At 44.9% G+C, this 20,564-nt stretch overlaps 1 protein-coding gene and 1 long non-coding RNA gene across 6 annotated transcripts in view; one reads left to right on the plus strand and one right to left on the minus strand.

Moving 5' to 3' along the window:
- LOC138441418 (uncharacterized) overlaps nucleotides 1–20,564 on the minus strand; it is a 103,155-nt gene that overhangs the window by 29,313 nt on the left and 53,278 nt on the right. Inside the window, exon 1 of one of the 2 annotated variants that reach the window (XR_011257335.1) lies at nucleotides 5,075–6,290. The exons of the other annotated variant lie outside the window; for it this stretch is intronic. This is a non-coding gene — a long non-coding RNA (uncharacterized lncRNA). Of the gene's footprint in view, nucleotides 1–5,074; nucleotides 6,291–20,564 lie in introns of those variants that run through there. 2 annotated transcript variants of the gene reach the window in all.
- Nucleotides 2,760–20,564, plus strand: part of AFAP1L1 (actin filament associated protein 1 like 1) — a 66,909-nt gene continuing 49,104 nt past the window's right edge. For 2 of the 4 annotated variants that reach the window (XM_069592382.1, XM_069592384.1), the window contains exon 1: nucleotides 2,764–3,009. In XM_069592382.1, the coding sequence (XP_069448483.1) occupies nucleotides 2,994–3,009 (16 nt within the window). In that variant the 5' untranslated portion in view covers nucleotides 2,764–2,993. Of the gene's footprint in view, nucleotides 3,010–20,564 lie in introns of all 4 variants that reach the window. The other 2 variants (XM_069592381.1, XM_069592383.1) reach the window with 2 other exon arrangements.

The raw sequence follows: 20,564 nt of genomic DNA on the forward strand, positions 1-20,564 counted from the left end.
CACCAGGCAAACCTGGAAAACTTACTACAGCAAATATGAAACGGGAATATATGAGGCAGATCCTAAAAATCCTTTCCAGAGAATTGCATTCACACAGGGAAGGGGGAAGGGGAGGAGAAAACCAGGCAAAGGCACCCACAACCTCCATCCCCATTCCAGTACCGCCCACCCGATACCCTATAATCTGGCCAAGCCAAACTGCTTTGCAGACACATCCTGCCGTTTTCTATCTCTATGTCTTTGCTCTCCCTGTTTTCTCTGTAATGTTATCTCCTCATTACAGGCTCACCCAAGTGTCTATCGCCCACTATTGTCTCCACGATCAGTAAGAAATTCCTGCTTCATCTTACTGAATTCCAAGAGCGCTTTATATTTTCTCTGGTACTTATCACATAATAATTTTTAATTAAATTATTTTATACACATATACCTCCTCTACTAGATTGGAAACTCATAAAGGATGGGGATCATTTCTACTTAGCACTGAAAGTGAAGTCGCTCAGTCGTGTCCAATTCTTTGCGACCCCATGGACTATAGCCCACCAGGCTCCTCCGTCCATGGAATTTTCCAGGCAAGAGTACTGGAGTGGGTTGCCATTTTCTTCTCCTGGGGATCTTCCCGACCCAGGGATCGAACCTGGATCTCCCACATTGCAGGCAGATGCTTTACCATCTGAGCCACAGGGAAGTAGTTCTCCCAAAAAAAATTGACACAGAATGCAACAAATATTCCTAAGTAGACTAATCAAAAGTAGGGGTAGTTTTTAATGGTGTCTATGGGCCTATGTAAAGGAAAAGTACAGAAAAAATATGTAGTTATTCCTTGTTCTAAAGCCACCAACAGCCTTCTCACCCACTTCATTCAGTTCCCCAACAGCAACCAAGCTGTAGTCAATTTAGTCAACAGTGCCACCTAGTGGGCACTGTGGGTAATTATTAAACCGGAACCACTACATCTTCACAGCTACTTCTTTACTGTTAATCCTTAGGAAAACTGCACAATGTTTTCCCATTTTTACATTTTTCCTAGACTCCATTTTTACATCTTTCCTAGCCCACATTTCCCACTTTACATCTTTCCTAGCTCAGTTAATCTCATTCTATATACAATTTCATAGGTGCATATAAATTCCCTTTAGCTTTTATTTTCCTGTTCCAATTCTCTGATAAACTTCCAGAGTCTAAAAGTTTCTTAAAGCTTCTAAAAGTTCTAAGCCCTCCATCTGTTCCTGCAATAGTTGCATTTTATACATTTTAAAAATTTACTTCAAATGAAATATTGTTTTTTAAAGTAGTAAATGAGCTAGACTGGGAACTTAACTACAATTTATAGCCTTGTTTTCAAGTGTTTCAGAACTAAAACAGTGAACTTTTAGAAGTTAATTCACTTATAAATTGTTGGTTGTCTGCTTTAGAATTTAAACTGACCTTTTCAAACTGGAAAAGTGGGCAGGAACAAAGAGGAACTTGGAAAATAATAATGGCTCACATTTTTATAGCTATTTATGGTTTACAAAGTGGGTATGTACCATCATGTCATTTGCCCTCCCCGAAACCTTGCAAGGTCAGTATGAGTTTTCCCATAGCACAGATGAGCAAGCAAGCTTCATAGGCTTAAAGTTAAACATTTCTTAAGTAGCAGAGCAAGAGCTCAAACACAAGTTTTCAGGCTTCAATCCCATTGTTTTTCCACTACACCATATTTCCTCTGGGCTCACACCCACATATATTAAACAAACTACTGGTGCAATTTGGTGAAGCAAGGGCTAACTAATTTCAACTTGCCTATCAAAGCAATGGAGGAAATATTCCCAGTCCAGGAAAAGACAGGATGCTCTTTCCCAGGTCCTTCCTTGAGCCTTCGCACAAGATGGTCCCAATGCTAGAATGTTCTATGTAAAAGAGTGGCCTAGCCAAAACTTCAAACTGTGATCTGTCCTATCTTGGGGAGGAGAAGTGTTTAGAAGAAGAATTAAGCCTTGACTTCACTTTATAAAGGGTCTTAGACATTTCATATGTCTATAATCAGTTTGGACCTACTTTCACAGAGACACACTAATAGGATGAAAGACGGTGACATTCTTCAAACACCTTTAAACTTAAATCCCATTCCTGACCACACCGCTGCTCGTGGTCATAGCAATATTTCTCTACATCCTGTAATTATTTAAGGAAGAGCACACTTAACGTCGCATTGCACTTGTATGCCCAAAAAGGTGTTCATTTCCACAATTTTTAACACTCCATGTTGGCATTCTTCAAGATTCAGTACACTGGGAACCTCAAAAGTTTAATGTGTCCCAAGGCACTGCCCACCTTTTAGCAATCCTTTCTCTCCTTTTCCTAGGTGATTTTTAAAAGATCTTTATTATTTCACTCCTCTTTTACACCATTATTGGCATAGTGTCTGGTCCACTGTCTGGCTCTAGAAGGTGCCCAGGAAAGATATGTTTAATGAAGAAGATAAACCCAAAGACACGAAATGGGTGGCAGCAGCAGGCAGAGGTTTTTTACTCTACTGTTGAAAAACATATTCTAACAGTTTGGGCAATCTGAAAATGGACCCTGCTAGAAGTGCGGTAGTAAGCTTCTCATCACTAGCGGAATGCAAGCAGAGCTCAACAGTGCCTTGGTCTGGGCAGGGGTGGGATGCGCGCGGGCACCGGCATGAAAGGAAGCGTGAACCGGCATGTGGGTCCTCCAGTAGCCCCTCCACAGAGGGGCGCAAGGACTTGTGAAAAGCAGGGTGTGGCAAGGGCGTGTGGGGATGAGGGACACCCGCGGCCCAGGGGGCCAGGCGGGCTCCGGGTCTATTCCGGGAGCCGAGCGCAGGGGCGGGCGCTGGCGGGCGGGGGCGCCGGGCGAGCATCCTGTCGGGGGAGGGGACGCGCGGAGGGCGCTCCCGCGGGGCTGGGGCTGGACTGCAGAGCGCCGCGCCCGCCGCTGCCAGGCCCGCCGGAGGCACCGCGCCCTGCTCTGCTATCACCGGCGCCATGGACCGAGGCCGGGGTAAGAAGAAACGCGGCGCCCACACTTGTTGCTTTGCAGGGCGGTAAGGGGAGAACCGCGCGATCTAAAAGCCAGAGGAGGAGGCAGAGACTAGCGGGTTGGGCCGGGCCGAGGAGTGTGGGGGCGAGGAGGAAGGGAGAAGCGGGGGGCCGAAGACCCGGCGCTGTGTGGACAGGTGCCTCCTATGCCTGGGCTGCTAGGGGTCTGCTAGGGGGACTCATGTCCCGGATTTGAGTTGCCTCGTGTGTGAAACCAGTTTTCATACACTCGGAGCCTTAACTTCATGAAAGATCCCTAAAAGGATTCCCGAGGAAGGGAAGCTCCTCTCACCCCATCCCAACCCCCTCCACCAAGGGTAGAATAGAGTTAACAAGTCACACTCTTGAAAACAACAGGGCGTGTTAAGCCCCTACTGTTCACACGCTGAGAAGCCCCAGGAGACAAGTGTGTGCAGCTACCCAGGGTGTCGGGAGGAGGAGCTGCAGGAGTGCCTGTGGGTGCCTGAGCCCTGGCTCTGAGCCCGACAAGCTGTGTGACCCTAGCCCACCCTCTTTCTCTCTGGGCTAGTGACAAGGTTGAACTAGATTGTTTCTGAGACCCCTTCTTACCTGGACAGTTTGAAGAGTTGAAGAGTATTTAAGAAAGTTTCACAGACGTGGTGGTGGTGCTTGTTGAAACTACAACTAACAGGAGCAGAGAGAGCATTTATGGGGGGCGCATTCATGGGAAGCTATGCTTAAATAAAGGCCTGGACACTTCAGTGGGCTTGTAGCTGTTAAAAAAAAAAGTGGCTTGCTTGAACATGGGGGCAGTGACAAAGGCTGGGAACCAGAACACCAGTGTCACAACGCCCCACCTCTGGAAACTGAGGAGACCACAAGTGTGAACGCACTTGGTAAGCTGGCAAGTGCTGCCAACTTGACAAGTATCATTATTCTCATTATTATTATTAATGGAAAATTCCTCCCCTTCCCAACATAATCTTACACGCTTCCACCATCTGCCTGTTTGCTGCACTGAGACCTCCAAGGGGAAAAAAGGAGTGGCCAGGGGTGTGGAAGTAACGAGGAAGGGCACTGGGGGCAGGGATGGGACCCAGAGAAGGTATGGTAACCCCCCTGCACTCCTCTTATGGGTACAGCCGGAGTTCAGAGGGCTGCAGGGGACCTCAGACTTCCAATTCAAGGTGCTGGGGACAGCTTCCCCACCCACACCATCTCTAGCACAAAGTGCTGCATCAACCCTTTCCTATTAGGAGCTGGAAAGTCAGGCAGAAAATGGGGGGGGGGTGGGGAGGGGCTTCTGGTTTGGCTCTTTGGGGACCAAGGCTGTGATCTATAAAGCAGTTCTTACCTGTTAACTGACTCCTGGACAAGTGTGCACAGAGCATACACACTTGTCGGGGAGAGAAAAAGAGAACAGAGGTGCCTCTAATGTCCCCTATCCCCATCTCCCACACTATACGTTTAAAGCAAACAGCACTGCCCTCCACCCCATCACACCCCACATGGTGCCAAATACCACCCTGTCCCCAGTACAAAATCCCCAGTACAAAAATCCATACCTAGCCTACCCAGAGTTGTAGAAAGCAGACTATGCCGTGCTTTAACAGACCAGCTTAAAATGCTTAATAACTGATACCTCACTAAAGAAGGCTGCTTCTAGACCACTCTTCCTAGGATGCCAGACTTCCCCAGGAATCTGTTAGTACTCAGAATGCTCTAGGGCTCTGCCCCTCCCCCCTGCTGCAGGCCTTCCTAGCCTACTTTCTTTCTCCTTCATAGCTCTTGTCACGATGTACCATTCCTCTAAGAGTCAGTTATCTGACTACGTGTTTAGTGTCTACCTAGCCTGTCAGATGTAAGCTTCAGGAAGGCTGGGAGCGGATCTGGGCAGCCACCCTGCTGACAGCAATGCCCGGCACACAGTCGGTGCTCACTAACAGTGGCTCAAGTAGTTCACTAACAACATGAAGCACACTTTCTAGTGCATCCCAAATTGAACAGTTGTAATGCTGATTTTGAAAGATACATACCACCAAAAAAAAAAAAAGAAAGATACATACCACCAAATCCTCACATCAGAACTGTGCTTCGTGACTTGCAAAGGCCTTCTCAAATGCAAGCGCAGTGGATGAGACACACAGGACGAGGTCATCTGTCTAGAAACTCAGTGGTCTACCCTGAGAAATCACTGCAAAAACTGCAGGAATTAAAGCAAACGCAACTGCACATGAACTAGAATACAAAGTTTGTGTGGGTTTTTAAGATGATATGTGAGTCTTTACAAATCATTCTCGTGGAAATTTGTTGTGCCCATATCCCCAGGAGGGTGTGAGCACTTTCTTCTGTTGTCAGTTCATTTCAGTCGCTCAGTCGTGTCCGACTCTTTGCGACCCCATGAATTGCAGCACGCCAGGCCTCCCTGTCCATCACCAACTCCCAGAGTTCACTCAGACTCATGTCCATCGAGTCAGTGATGCCATCCAGCCATCTCATCCTCTGTCGTCCCCTTCTCCTCCTGCTCCTAATCCCTCCCAGCATCAGAGTCTTTTCCAGTGAGTCAACTCTTCGCATGAGGTGGCCAAAGTACTGGAGTTTCAGCTTTAGCATCATTCCTTCCAAAGAACACCCAGGGCTGATCTCCTTTAGAATGGACTGGTTGGATCTCCTTGCAGTCCAAGGGACTCTCAAGGGTCTTCTCCAACACCACAGTTCAAAAGCATCAATTCTTCGGCGCTCAGCTTTCTTCACAGTCCAACTCTCACATCCATACATGACCACTGGAAAAACCATAGCCTTGACTAGATGGACCTTTGTTGGCAAAGTAATGTTGTTAGGGAGGTTTTAAGAAGCACAGGTCTCATTTCACCCTTATACCTTCTGTGTGAGGAGTGAGACTGTCATGCCCAGGGAAGGAAGCCACACTTCACTATTAATGACAGTAACAACTGAAATCATCAGGGTATTATCATGAGCCAGGCAACATGCTCAGCTTTTTTCATGGCTTGTCTTGGAACAAGCAATGGGACAGGGCTATGACTGGGTACTATTGTTAATCCCTACCTCACAGGAAGGCAGGTCTAGCAGTGTATTAGTCAGCTACGGCTGCCATAACAAAATACCACAGATTGGGTGGCTCAAACAACCGATTTATTTCCTTACAGTTAAGGAAGCTAGAAGTCCAAGGTCATGGTGTCATCTGGGTAGATTTCTGGTGAAGCCTCTCATCCAGGCCTGTATATGGCAGCCTTCCCACTCTGTCCTCACATGGCCTCTTCCCTGTGCACAGACAGAAAGAGACAGAGATTGCTGGTATCACGTCCTCTTCCTAGAAGGTCATCAGTCCTATTGTATTAGGGCCCACCTTTATGACCTCATTTAACCTGAATTACCTCCTTAAAGGCCCTATCTCCAAATGTCATCAGAGCAGGGGTTAGAGTTTCCATACTTTGGTGTATGGATCTGAGGTGGGGGCACAGTTCAATCCGTAACAGCAGGATTAGGGCACTGACATTAGCTTGTACAATCACTCATCATGTGAGAGACAGAGCTGGGTTTGAACCTAAGTCCTGATCTTAAACTGGCTGCTGGCTGACTGCAGGTGACCTGCCCAAGCCCTAGAACAGAACAGGGCTTGGACACCGCATCTTCTTAGCGCATGTTCGGGCTCCTCCGTCACGCCACAACCATACCGTTCAGATCTTCAGTAGTAATTACAGCATAAAAGCTCGGCATCAAAGTCAACTGACTTAAGAATGAAAACAAACCTAAGAAGTAGGATTTCTCTTCTAACAGGGTATGTGTCTTCCCATGAGTAAAGGAGGATTCATATGATGCAGTAACAGACACAGAAATGACTTACATTATAAGGAAATTCCTTCCAGCAGGACTTCCCCAGTTTATGAACATCATACAAAGAGAATCAGCCACTGGGGAAAGTAACACCGTCATTATAGACTAATGACTGTGGACACCACCTTCTACAGAACCAATCACTTAACTCTTTATCCTCACATAAAGATAAAATATGGATACTGATGATACCTACTTCATGGGGTTGTTATTAAATATACGGAAAATACTTCAGACAGTGCCTACCATATGAGTCCCATTCAATAAACACTGGCTACAGTAATAATTGTGTTTTTAAAATCACATTTAACATAATAAAATTCTATTGGCCCCAAGCTGGTCTGACTCTGAGGACACTTTTGAGCTCCTACTCTCTTTTAAGAACTGGGCTAGACAACTTCGTATACAACTCAAAGACAGGGGCTATGTCATAATCTCTGTATCCTGGAGCTCTTTCATGGTGCTTGTCTCTTGAAAATCCGTCTGACGTGCCATAACAGAACCACCTGACAAGTGTTTCTGAGTGACAAAATATTTATAGGCCAACATGTCTATTTTCTCTTATTTATGCTATTATTTGTGCCTACTGACTACAGCTGTATCTTCACAATTTTGCTTTTGTGAACTTTGTAGTGTTCTCAAGCCATCTTTGCTTAAGTCTTTGGTCTAAATTTTCCCTCATTCCCTTCTTAATGCCCAAGGTTCTGATATGCCTAGCTCATACGAAGGAATCAGTTTTACCGAAGTTCCTTTCCTTTTTACTTCACAACTAGTTCTTTTTCAACTAGTTGCATTCAACCCAAGATGGGAGTTTCTTTTGCTGAATTATATATATTCTCTGGGAGATTATAATTTAAGACATAATCTGAAGCTCTGCTTTTCATTAAATGAGATTTTTTAAATTAATTTATTTTAATTGGAGGCTAATTACTTAATGTATGGTTTTTGCCATACATTGATGTGAATCAGCCATGGGTGTACATGTGTTCCCCATCCTGAACCCCACTCCCACCTCCCTCCCCATCCCATCCCTCAGGGTCATCCCAGTGCACAGGCCCTGAGCGCTCTGTCTCATTAAATGAGATTTTTATCATTCAAGAGATGCTAAAAGAACCCACTCTTGTCTTGCCTTTGGTGGCCCAGCTTTGACATCTGTACTAGGAAAGTCACATCTTTCCTATCTGTGGCTTCCATTGGCCAAGCAGCTCATAGCCATTCCTACAATGAGCTCCCCTCCATGTCCCCTCTGTGACTCACTGCCCAATTTCTGTCCCCCAGGCTGCTAATTCCCATACCTCTTCCCTGACATCTGAGTTCATTTTCTACTCCTATCAATTACTGGTTTTCTGAAAGGAGTACACACCCATATGTTTTCTTCTAAACATGTTCCATAAAGTCATCTTTGTTAGCCTGGAGACTCAGTACGGCTGAGTGGTTCAGGGAATGGACAAACTTAGGTTTTGACCACAGCTTTCTAGCTGTATGATCTTGTATGAACTGGGTAAATTACTTAATTTCTCTGCATACCAGTTTCATTTTATTTGGAGTGTCATGGGGAAAGGCGATGTATGTAAGCTAGCACTTAGGAAGCATTCAGTAGATGATAGATATTACACTTATCAAATATAATTACTTGGATTTTAGCCACACTTTGCACTGGGTGTATGCATAGGATTTAACCTTACCCTCTTCTCTGTAGAGGGTTTTGTTGGTCACTGGGCACCACTTCCATTTCCTTGTCCCACTCAAGAGTTTTTTCTGCCTCTCCCTCAAATATCATTTTCAAACTCTACTGCTCACATGAGTGAGTACCCTGCCAAGTAAGCCCTCCCTGTCCAATCTCTGCCAAGAGCTTATCATTATTTCATTCTGATCTTAGGTTCAGAAAAATAACTGTTTTGGGATACCATTAGCTCCTCATACCCATCTTACCCTTCTAAAAAAAACCCTTGCAGTTGAACAGAAAAATAAAACCCCACTGCCACAGTCTCCTGTTTCTCCCCATACACTTCTCTCCCTCCTTGCAGTCTTACTTCCAATCACACCTTCTAACGAAAGCCCACTCCTAAGAGTCACAGCAGCTTCTATTTTGTCTAATTTTTTACCTCTTCTCATTCCCATCTCCTGGGCTTCTCTGTAGCTCTTTTCTAAATGGATTCTCCTATTTGCAAAGATGGAGAAAGCATGGATTTTGGAATCAGATAAACCTAGGTTAAATAACCACTACTCCATCCATCTGCCAGAAGCCTTTTCTGTCTCTCCTTCCCCACCCCACTCCTGCCTGGCCTCCAATCCCACTGTTATAGGTGCTCATAGCCTCAGGGCTTCTCTTGCTCTAAGGCAAGTGACCCAGCTAAGTCTTATCCCTCTAGTCTGCAAAGCAGGAAGAATGACACCCAGGATTAGGAAACTGCAATGTGGTAATATTTGTCCAGCGACCAGTGCCTGGCCCATGATAGGTGCCTGCATGCATACTCAGTCACTTCAGTCGTGTCTGACTCTTTGTGACCCAATGAACTGTGGCCTGCCAGGCTCCTCTATCCATGGGGATTCTCCAGGCAAGAATACTGGAGTGGATTGCCATTCCCTCCTACAGGGGATCTTCCCAGTCCAAGGATCAAATCCATGTTCCCCGCGTCTCCTGCACTGGAGGTGGATTCTTTACTGCTGAGCCACGAGGGAAGCCCTCGTTAATTGTTATTTCCCATCTTTTTCTCTAGCTCAGTTTTTCTTGTATGATGACTCTTGCCTCGTCTTTACATTACTGCTGCAGACGACCAAGCCTCTTTTGAGGGCTGCTCTCAGTGTCCATCTTCAGCCATGAGTCAAGCTCCACTCCTGAACTGGCTCCTGCTTTTGGTGTATTTCCATTGCGAAGTCAACTCATCCTCCAAGTGACCCAAATGTGAACTCATCTTACTCACCACCAAATCAAATCACCCTTCCTGTTTCTCTTTTTTCTATTAACACAACAATGTGAAGAGCTATTGAAGGAAATGGGGCTGTTTGTGAATAAAACTAAATTTGAAGGGAGGGGGGATATGGGATCATTTCTCAAACTAGCTGTCCTGTAGAAGAGTATTAGAAAGACTCTTCAGAAGGCTATATAAGAGGTTAAACAGAGACTAACTGGGGCACAATCTGGAAGAAGCAAACAAATGAAAAGAGCTATTCAGTTTCAGAGTAAGAGGTGCCCAGAGACATAATGAAGCAAAGGCTGAGTGGACACAGATCGGGGAGTCCTAGAGTGGCTCCTCTGGGGACCACAGTAGTAGATAAATTAGAACAACTGTCATGCAAGAGGTTTCCATAGGCATGGCCCTTTTGAAAACTGTAGAGAACAGAACTTGTAGAAGTATATACTTTACTTTTTATTCATCTTTTATTCAAATGTGTATCTATCATAGCTTTTAATGGGACTTATGAATTATCTATGTTTGTGGAGAGACTATGGGAAGACGGCCTGATACAATTAGAGAGAGTTATTTAAAACTATAGATCTGATTGTGCTTAAACGGCTTAGTGGTTCCTCACTGTTCTTAAAATACAGACTACAATCGTGGTGTGGCCTCAGGGACCACCCTGCCTTTTACCAGCTCTCTTTGGGCTCCTGCCCCTGTCTTATTGTGGACTCTCCTCACAATGGCCTTTGTACCTTTACCTGGTTAACTCCTTCCTTCTCATCCCTAGCAATCTGCTCAAATATTACTTCCTCAAAACAATCTTTCCCTGTCTCCTACACTACATTCCCCATTACAGGTAACCCTAGCACTCTACTTTTCACTGGTTACCATCTTCACAGTTCAGTTCAATTGCTCTGAAGTGTCTATTTGTGACCCCATGGACTGCAGCATGCCAGGCTTCCCTGTCCATCACCAACTTCCGGAGTCTACTCAAACTCATGTCCATTGAGTCGGTAATGCCATCCAACCATCTCATCCTCTGTTGTCCCCTTCTCCTCCCACCTTCAATCTTTCCCAGCATCAGGGTCTTTTCAAATGAGTCAGTTCTTTGCATCAGGTAGCTGAAGTACTAGAGTTTTAGCTTCAGCATCAGTCCTTCCAATGAATATTCAGGACTGATTTCCTTTAGGATTGACTGGTTGGATCTCCTTGCAGTCCAAGGGACTCTCAAGAGTCTTCTCCAATACCACAGTTCAAAAGCGTCAACTCTTCGACACTCAGCTTTCTTTATAGTCCAACTCTCACATCCATCCATACATGACTACTGGAAAAACCATAGCTTTGACTAGATGGACCTTTGTTGGCAGAGTAATGTCTCTTATTTTTTAATATGCTGTCTAGGTTGGACATAGCTTTTCTTCCAAGGAGCAAGTGTCTTTTAATTTCATGGCTGTAGTCACCATCTGCAGTGATTTTGGAGCCCAAGAAGATAGTCTCTCACTGTTTCCATTGTTTCCCCATCTATTTGCCATGAAGTGATGGGACCAGATACCATGAACTTAGTTTTCTAATGTTGAGTTTTAAGCCTACTTTTTCACTCCTCTTTCACGTAAATGAAGAGGCTCTTTAGTTGTTCACTTTCTGCCATAGGTGTGGTGTCATCTGCGTATCTGACGTTATTGATATTTCTCCCAGCAATCTTGATGCCAGCTTGTGCTTCATCCAGCCCAGCATTTCACATGATGTATTCTGCATATAAGTTAAATAAATAGGGTGACAATATATAGCCTTGACATACTCCTTTCCCTATTTGGAACCAGTCTGTTAGAACCATGTCCAGTTCTAACTGTTGCTTCTTGGCCTGTATACAAATTTCTCAGGAGGCAGGTAAGGTGGTCTGGTATTCCCATCTCTTTAAGAGTTTTCCACAGTCTGTTGTGATCCACACAGTCAAAGGCTTTGGCATAGTCAATAAAGCAGAAGTAGATGTTTTTCTGGAACTCTCTTGCTTTTTCAATGATCCAATGGATGTTGGCAATTTGATCTCTGGTTCCTCTGCCTTTTCTAAATCCAGCTTGAACATCTGGAAGCTCACCGTTCATGTACTATTGAAGGCTGGCTTGGAGAATTTTGAGCATTACTTTGCAAGCGTGTGAGATGACTGCAATTGTGGGGTAGTTTGAGCATTCTTTGGCATTGCCTTTCTTTGGGAATGGAATGAAAACTGACCTTTTCCAGTCCTGTGACTACTGCTGAGATTTCCAAATTTGCTGGCATGTTGAGTGCAGCACTTTCACAGCATCATCTTTTAGGATTTGAAATAGCTCAACTGGAATTCCATCACCTCCACCAGCTTTGTTCATAGTGATGCTTCCTAAGGCCCACCTGACTTCACATTCGAGGATGTCTAGGTGAGTGATCACATCATCATGGTTATTTAGGTCATGAAGATCTTTTTTGCATAGTTCTTCTGTGTATTCTTGCCACCTCTTCTTAATACCTTCTGTTTCTGTTAGGTCCATGCCATTTCTGTCTTTTATTGTGCCCATCTTTGCAAGGTCTTTGCCATCTTCACAGTAATGATTAATTATAGGAATTAATTAGCTGTTAATGTGAGCTCTATGAGGGCAGGGTCCTTCTTACCTTGTTCACGATTCTTTTCCAGCATCTAACATAATGCTTTGCATGTAGCATATGTGCAAAAAAATGTCTGCTGAGATGATGAATAAATAAAAAGAAAAAATACAAAGATCACAGAGTAGAGCTGGGTAAGGCCACTTTCAGCTCCAGGATTTTCCATTTCAGTGATTCCTATTTTAGGGACAGAAACATAGACTTTGTCACTATTCATCATTTCCTTTGCTTTTACCCTTTCTGCAGTCAGACCCCCAATTCTGTTAACTGTTAATGAAAAATGTATCTTGGGTGGCTTCTTCTCCAATATCCTGTCATCTCCTGTAAGAGCTTCCCGTCTCTCCTCTCATCTCTCCAGCCTCCCATAAGACCTATTCTCTATTTGTCTAAAGCAGTGGTTCTTGAATCCAGCTGGAAGAATCGTCATCTTCCAGGGATCCTACTGAAAATATACCCCCAGAGGTCTGGGGGTCTGGAATGAGGTTTGGGAACATGTACTTTTTGCAAAGCTTGCAGGTGAGTCTGATGTGCTTGGTGTTTTCGTGCACAGGCTTATCAGGATCCTTGACCTTGCTCAAACACCTCCCTTGATTACTTGCTCTAGCACTGCCTTTCACACTTTTCAACCAAGTGAAATTCTAGGGTTTGGTCTGTTACCCAAAGTGGATTCTGAAAGCTTGAAGTGTCTCATTTTATCTAAAGCCAAACAAATTTCTAATATCATCCATAACATACCTGAACAAACACCCCCCACCAAAAAATCTTTGTGCAGTGGACTTGCAGAGACACACCGTGTTTTTCTCAAGGTTTCTTCCCTAACCCCACCCTGCCCTCCACCATGGACTCCCAGGGTATAGGTACTCTAGCCTGAGAGGACAAACCTCCAATAAATGTGCCAAGCACACAGTGCCAGCAGAGAAGTGGATTTGGACATAGAAGCAGAAATACCGTGTCCTAGCGAATGGCTCAGCCACTCACTTCTGCAACATAGGTACATACATTTTTATAAAGTTTTTAACTTCTAGAAGCCTTTTCACATTCACCAATTGTGTCCATTCCCACATAGTGTCGGGGTTGTTAATCACAGAGTGCTTCCTTTAGAGCTTGGGCAGCTCTGGCAGTCATGTAGGTTCTCACTCAGCAGTCACCCACAGCGGGGTCACTCTGGGCCAGAAGGAACCTGTGTAACAGCAGGGATACTCAGAGAATTGACCACTAAAATCCTTTCACTGGGACCCTTTCAGCCTTGAGGTTCTCTTCAATGACTTAACTCTGGTAAAAGCCTTGTGAAGTGGTCAGGTGAGACATCCTCCCAGTTAGACGCAAAAACTGAGGTTAAAACGATGCCTCTGCTTTTCCCTCTCCCTGAGAGCACGCGCTCAGCATCACCTCTATGAAAACAATCTGCCACATCCTCCCTGGACCTTCCCTCTGAGTTTGGGTTACCACCACCCTCCTCAGTTTCAGTTCTTAGAATATTGTATTGTACTAACTTAAATGCCTCCTCTGTGTCTATATGAAGCCTGTGCTGTGAGACTGTCTCTACATCTTATTTCCAGGGTCTAGCACATAACAGATGTTTAATAATAATTGCCAACTGAGCACTCACCATGAGTCAGGCAGTTTACATATGCACATTAAGCCATTTAGTCCTCTCAACAACCATGAAGCTGATGCAGTTTGACTTTCATGTGTATAAAATATGCCATTAATTTTATTGAGGGAGAAATTCCATCCAAAAATGTTGCCAGCAGTTGTGAGAGGACAGTATCTGTACAATGTGTAGTTTCTATTTTTTAAAATCACAGCTAGGGCATGTATATGAATTAGAAAGATGTAAATATAACTTTGTGTTAAAAATTTTGTAGTTTATGGCAAAATCTGGTTCTGTGGTAGACTGATAAGTACAGTCCCTGTGAAAGCCTGTTTGTGGCCCGTGTCAGTGTGTGAATGCACAATAATTTGAAGTTTTGGATATATCTGTGATATTTATCTTCCCTGAGCCCTGCAGTCTCATCACCACACCTCCCAACAGAATTCGATGGGAATGTTCATCATGACTTTGCCATCTGTTGCATTTTATTTACTGTAATTTACTTTCAGTACCTACTTTAAAATGTGTTGTACATGTATTTTTTTTAATATCCTAATTTTACAGATGAAAAGATTAAGGCCTAGACAATTTATATACCCAGCCCTGCCCACCTCCAACCCTAAGTTTTTTACCATCGCTCTCCACTGCTTGTCCATTGGAGAGAGGCATTCCCAGGTCTACTACATGAAGGACTTGCCAGATAAGCCACAAAGACTTAACAGGTGAAGATTTCAAGGTGGGAAGCAGGGGAGGGAAAGGGAATCTAAGCAGTTCCAGGAGGGACAGCTTCCATCAGTGAATGGTACGGCCAAGCAGCTGGTGTGGGACATCGTTTCTTACCCTTCACACTCCTCCCACTGTGGCCCTTGTAGTTCTGGTGTTTAGAATTCAAGAAACATTCATCCTCCTGGAACTGGCAAAGATCCTGCCCCAGGAGGGCCCAGGCAGGGTTTTGTCCTCCACCTAAAATTCCATTCGGGGAATCCCAGCCACACCCCAAGTGGGGGTGGAGGCGCAGAGCCTTTCAGCCCTGATTCTTCTCCCTGCACAGCTGTGAGGCTGCAGAGGGGGCAGAATGTGGCACCACATTGCAGTCATTCCAGCTCTGGGGAATTTACTGACAGAACATCCCACAGGAGGCAAGCTCAGGGGCTTTTTATAGCCCTCTAAGAACCTAGGGGAAAACTCATCTCCTGAGAGGGGATAAGTGGGGCACGTGTCTTTTCTGGGCACCATTCCCTCAATCGTGCAATCTCAGATGCCCACAAGCCAAATCAGGATAAGGGGTATGGCTAAGTGAGCAGTGTGGAGTGGGGAAAGCATGTTCGCTGACCAAGGTACAGGGATCCGGGCCAAATCCAGTTACTTGAATCTTCTCCTCGGGCTTCAGTTTCTTCACCTGTCAGGTCGAAGTGTTATTACGGCATGGGTAGCAGTACATCTTGGTTGTCAGACCAAATCCAGACCCCCACATCTTTTTGTAAATAAAGCTGTACTGGCCCACAGCCATGTCCATTCATTATGTTTTGTCTATGGCTGCTTTTTTGCCAAAAGAGCAGAGTTGAGTAGCTGCAACAGAGGCCCACATGTGGCCTGAAAAGCCTAAAACATGTACTATCTGGTCTTTTACACAAAAGTTTGCCAACCCCTGAATTAATCTGTAGAGTTTGGGAGTGTCTGCCTCGAGTACTGTGGTGAGAAAGATTCTGAGGGTGTGTCCAGGCTGAGGAATGAAGCCCTGTCCTCAGATCATTCAAGAGTATGTACTCAAGACTAATATTTGGAAAGGCCCCAGAATGCCATTTACCAGTGTTTTTCAAACTACATTTAGCCTCAGAATCCTTCTGCAAATAAAATCTTAAACAAAGAGTTGCTCTGGGGGAAGTGGGAATGAAAATACTGAGTACAGTCCACTCCATCTTCCTACTCCCAAGGCAGCCCCCAGAGAAGCCTCCCAGACCCCAGAGCTCCATCTGCAGAACATAAACCGCCTGTCTAATCCTATGCCTCTCACTTTACAGCCGGGGAAACCGAAGCTCAAGGGGTGGTGTCGAGCCTAAGGTCACATGATGGACTCCCAGTCAGCCTTCCCCAGAACCACTGACATGGTCAAGAGATGTCAGTGGAGCACAGAGCCTGTCCACTGGTCTTGGGGGCCTCAGGGCTGCCACTGGTACATGACTGGCCTTACATGCCCTTGCTGACCCAGCAACCCCAGGGGTTCAGGGCTGGGACATCGCTGACACTTGCCCATGCTTCATAGTGATCTAGTCAAGACTTAGAAAACTTTTTTCTGAGACCACCAGGATCAAAAGAAAAAAATCAAAATTGAATTGTACCATATTCTTAAAAATATTTCATTGATACCAAACATACCTTTGAAAGAACATCGTAAATTTGCTACATCAATTTGTTCATTTTTTCTGTTTTCTTTTTTCAAAAAGCTATTATTTAATAGATAAAATATCTTTAAATCAGTGAAATCTTAGAATGGAGAAATTATGATAATTTATACTAAGGCTTTTTTTTGAAGATTGAATCAGATTTATTCATTTGTAGAATAAATATTTATTCTTCCTGCCCATTCTTGTTGAAGAGTTTGCAAAGGGTAGATCCAGCCGATATGAAACCAAGTGGGATTTTTTTTTTTTTTAAGCTTTACTTGAAGCAAAAAGAAAACTGATCTAGGGGTGTGCTGGGAAGCCAGAGGGACCGATCGCATTTCCTCACCTCCAGCCAGCAACCAGCTGTAGCTCTAAGGGGTAAGAGGGGGAAGCATAGGGTTCCTACACCCCAAACCTCCTAGTGAGGCAGAAAAACTAAGACTCTGTCACCAATGCCTGTGACATGAAGTCATATCTGGTTAGTGTCCATCAAAGAGAATACATAAAGGCTCAGAAGACTCAAGGGACACTTTTTAGCCAGGAACCTCAGAAACACTGGGGGATCAGCATTCTAAGTAGAGACAACGGCCAGTAAAAAGGGGAGAGGCACAGAAGCCATGCTCGGAGCACAAGTTGGTCAGTGTGCCTATAGCCCAGAGAAGCAGACAGAGGTAAAGTGGAGCCTCGAGTAGAGCTTTATCCTCCAGGTCCACAACTGCGGGTGTGACTGGTCACTAATAATAGAGACAGCACACTGTGGGAGCTGAGTGCACTGGCTGCGGTGTCAGGTTGCCAGGGTCTGAATCCCCTCTGCTCCTTCTATTTAATACTGGGTCTCAGTTTCTTCAGCTAAAAATGGAGATAACAATCTCCTGTCTGACTATGGGACAACTGGATTTCTGCAAGAAAAGCAATCAGCATGCAGGAAGCACACAATTAAAAAAAAAAAGCCAATGTTTAAACAACACTTCTATAAATGATCTCCTTTCTTTAAATGATCTCCTTTCTTTAAAAATCAGGATGGATTCCTCTCACTTCTTGCCTGCCCATCCTGGAAAGGGATGGAATTACAGAGGGAAGAAACCACAGGGAGTATAGGGAGCATATGAAGCTCTTTCATCATCTGAGTCACAAAGGAAACTGGTGTCTGGGCCCTGGGGAGCTCTGAAGAGGTGTGAGCAGGAGGGGGTTATGCTGTGTGTTGCCACTTGGGGAAAATTAAAGCTCACATTAGAGTAGAAAGGGAGAGATTAGAGAAAGGAGACCAGTTAGGAACTGCAGCAAATACTGCATATGAGCAGCAAACTTCATAAGACTACCTCACCTTCCTATTTAAGAACAGAAAAACATAAAGCTTCATACTCTGTCCATTTTCAAAGAGAACATGTAGAATTGTTGATCTCATGGGAGAGCAGAGGAGACATCTGTCCAGGGCTCTTCAAGACTCAAGACAGTCATTTCCGGGACCTTTAAACATCATTTTCTCAATCTCACCCCCAGCTCTGCAGGCAGGAAATCACTCTAGGCATCTCCCAAAGGCTCTCGGGGGTGCCTCGGCTCCCTGTGGGCTGCACTCACAGGGGCCTGGCCCAGAACATAATCCAGGGTTAGCACTGGAAGGCTTTTGCAAGCAATGGGAAGGAAGGAAGAGAGGGAAGAGGGTGGACTTACCACCTGGGTGGCCATTCTGAGCATAACCTTTAGCCTCCCACCTAGAATGTCTAGACTAAACTCTGGGAGATACCTGAATCCCCTGTGATTACTAACAACATGAACAACATTAATAGTAACAACCAACCTTTGCAGGAGGTCTCATGTGCTTGGCACAAACCTTAACACTTTTTCTACGTGATCTCCCTTTCTGCTCACCACAGCCTTGTGACATGAGTGGTCTTATTACCTCTGCGTCACAGATGAGAAAACTGATGTCACCTGCTTGGGGTCACTGGGCTAGGAAGGACAAATCCCAGGTGTGATTCTGTGTGCTTCTCACCATAGTCACCCAGTGTCACAATTACCCACTATACTAACTCACCCCCACCTTCCTGGCCAAGAGGCAGTCCGCCAAGACTCAGCCACTCTCGGAAGGGATAGCTGGCTCTCTTCTTAGTTCAAATTTCTGGAAAGTTCCTACATACAGTGGACCTAATAATATGGTCTTGGAGCTGCCACCACTGGTCTGGACTGTCCTCCAGAGCCCCAGAGAACACGTCTGCCTCTTCTTGCCTCTTCCCCCATCCCTGTAAGCCCTTCTGCTCCTGGAGATGGCTGTCACAGGCAGAATTAGCGGCCCTCTCCCTGACCTGTGGTTGTTCCTCTGAATTCTGGGCTGTTAGTTCATCTCTCTGCAGTGCATCTGCTTTGTGCCCATTACGGTACTGGGCACCAGGCAGTAGCAGCAGATATTAATCAGGCATCATCTCTACTCTCACAGTTCACACTTTAATGGAGGTCATTGAACAAACTGTCTGCCCTGGAGGCTCTTAACAGGTAACCTCACCTGTCCAGAAGAGGAGGACAGGCCTCCTGGAGGAAGTGGCCTCTAAACTAATTCTCAAAGAATAAATGGGCACCGTCTAGGGAATAGGGCAGAGTTTAAATAATGACATTAGTCAGTTTGGTATGTGTCAGGAACTGTTCTAAGCAGTTCATATAACACCTCGCTGGACCCTCATGACAGCCCTGTAAGGTGTAGTTATTATTATTATCCCCATTATTCAGATGTGGAGACTCAGAAAAGTGAAGTAACCTACCCAGGGTCATATAGTAGCTGGAGAACAAGACATGCAAAGGAAACACCACAAGCAAACAGTAGTGGGGTGGGGTCTCAGACATTGAAAATACGTAATAAATAGTAAAAAAAAAAAATTAAAAAAAAGTTTTTAAACTCTACTGAACAGAACAAAGATAAATACACTGTTCCCATCAGTGCAGCCTGAGGCCTCTATTGATAATTTTATAATTCTTTAATCACACAAAGGTTTCTATGGGCTGAGGTTTCTACAGGTTTCTATGGTCAACCTAACCCTTGCTTTTCTGAATAGGGATGCTCATCTCTTGAATCCTACACACGTTCTGTTGTCTGATTGAGCGAAAGGGGGGCAGATGACACACGTGTGATCATTAATCACAACATACCAATTTATAAAAACTTCCATTTACAGACTGTTTACTATCACTTTTCACAGATACTGTCAGGTCTGAGTCTCACAACAGGCCTGAGAGGTAGACAGAGCAGTTACCATCCCTCCACTTTAATGATGAGGAAATAGAGGCAACTTGCCTGAGCCCACACAGCCAGTAAGTATGGAGCCTGAGCCCTAGGTTTTTGGCTCCAGCTCCTGTGTTTTCGCCTCTACACCAAAACACAACAAACAGTGAGGGCCAGAAAGATGTGAACCTGGCACCTATGACCTCCAGCAAGCTCTTCAGCCTCTCTAGGCCTCAGTTTCTTGTCAGTAAAACTGAGATAAGAAGAGCTCCTACCATATGCAGTTGCTGCAAAGATGAAATAAACATAATAGGCACAGAGTGTTAGCCATGGAGAATATTCTCACAGTGGAGTATCACACAGCACAATAAATGAACACAATGACAGGCAACGATATGGATAAACCTTTAGCAGTATCACAGTAAGAAAAAAGTACAAAAAAATTACCAATAATATTATGCCCTTTTAATAAAGTTTCAGTTCAGTTCAGTCACTCAGTCGTGTCCGACTCTTTGAGACCCCATGAATCTCAGCAAGCCAGGCCTCCCTGTCCATCACCAACTCTTGGAGTTTACCCAAACCCATGTCCATTGAGTCAGTGATGCCATCCAACCATCTTATCCTCTGTCATCCCCTTCTCCTCCTGCCCTCAATCTTTCCCAGCATCAGGGTCTTTTCAAATGAGTCACCTCTTCACATCAGGTGGCCAAAGTATTGGAGTTTCAGCTTCAACATCAGTCCTTCCAATGAACACCCAGGACTGATCTCCTTTAGGATGGACTGGCTGGATCTCCTCACAGTCCAAGGGACTCTCAAGAGTCTTCTCCAACACCACAGTTCAAAAGCATCAATTCTTCGGTGCTCAGCCTTCTTCACAGTCCAACTCTCACATCCATACATGACCACTGGAAAAACCACAGCCTTGACTAGACGGACCTTTGTTGGCAAAGTAATGTCTCTGCTTTTGAATATGCT

The sequence above is a fragment of the Ovis canadensis genome, chromosome 5 (assembly GCF_042477335.2).
Source record: "Ovis canadensis isolate MfBH-ARS-UI-01 breed Bighorn chromosome 5, ARS-UI_OviCan_v2, whole genome shotgun sequence".
NCBI lineage: Eukaryota > Metazoa > Chordata > Mammalia > Artiodactyla > Bovidae > Ovis > Ovis canadensis.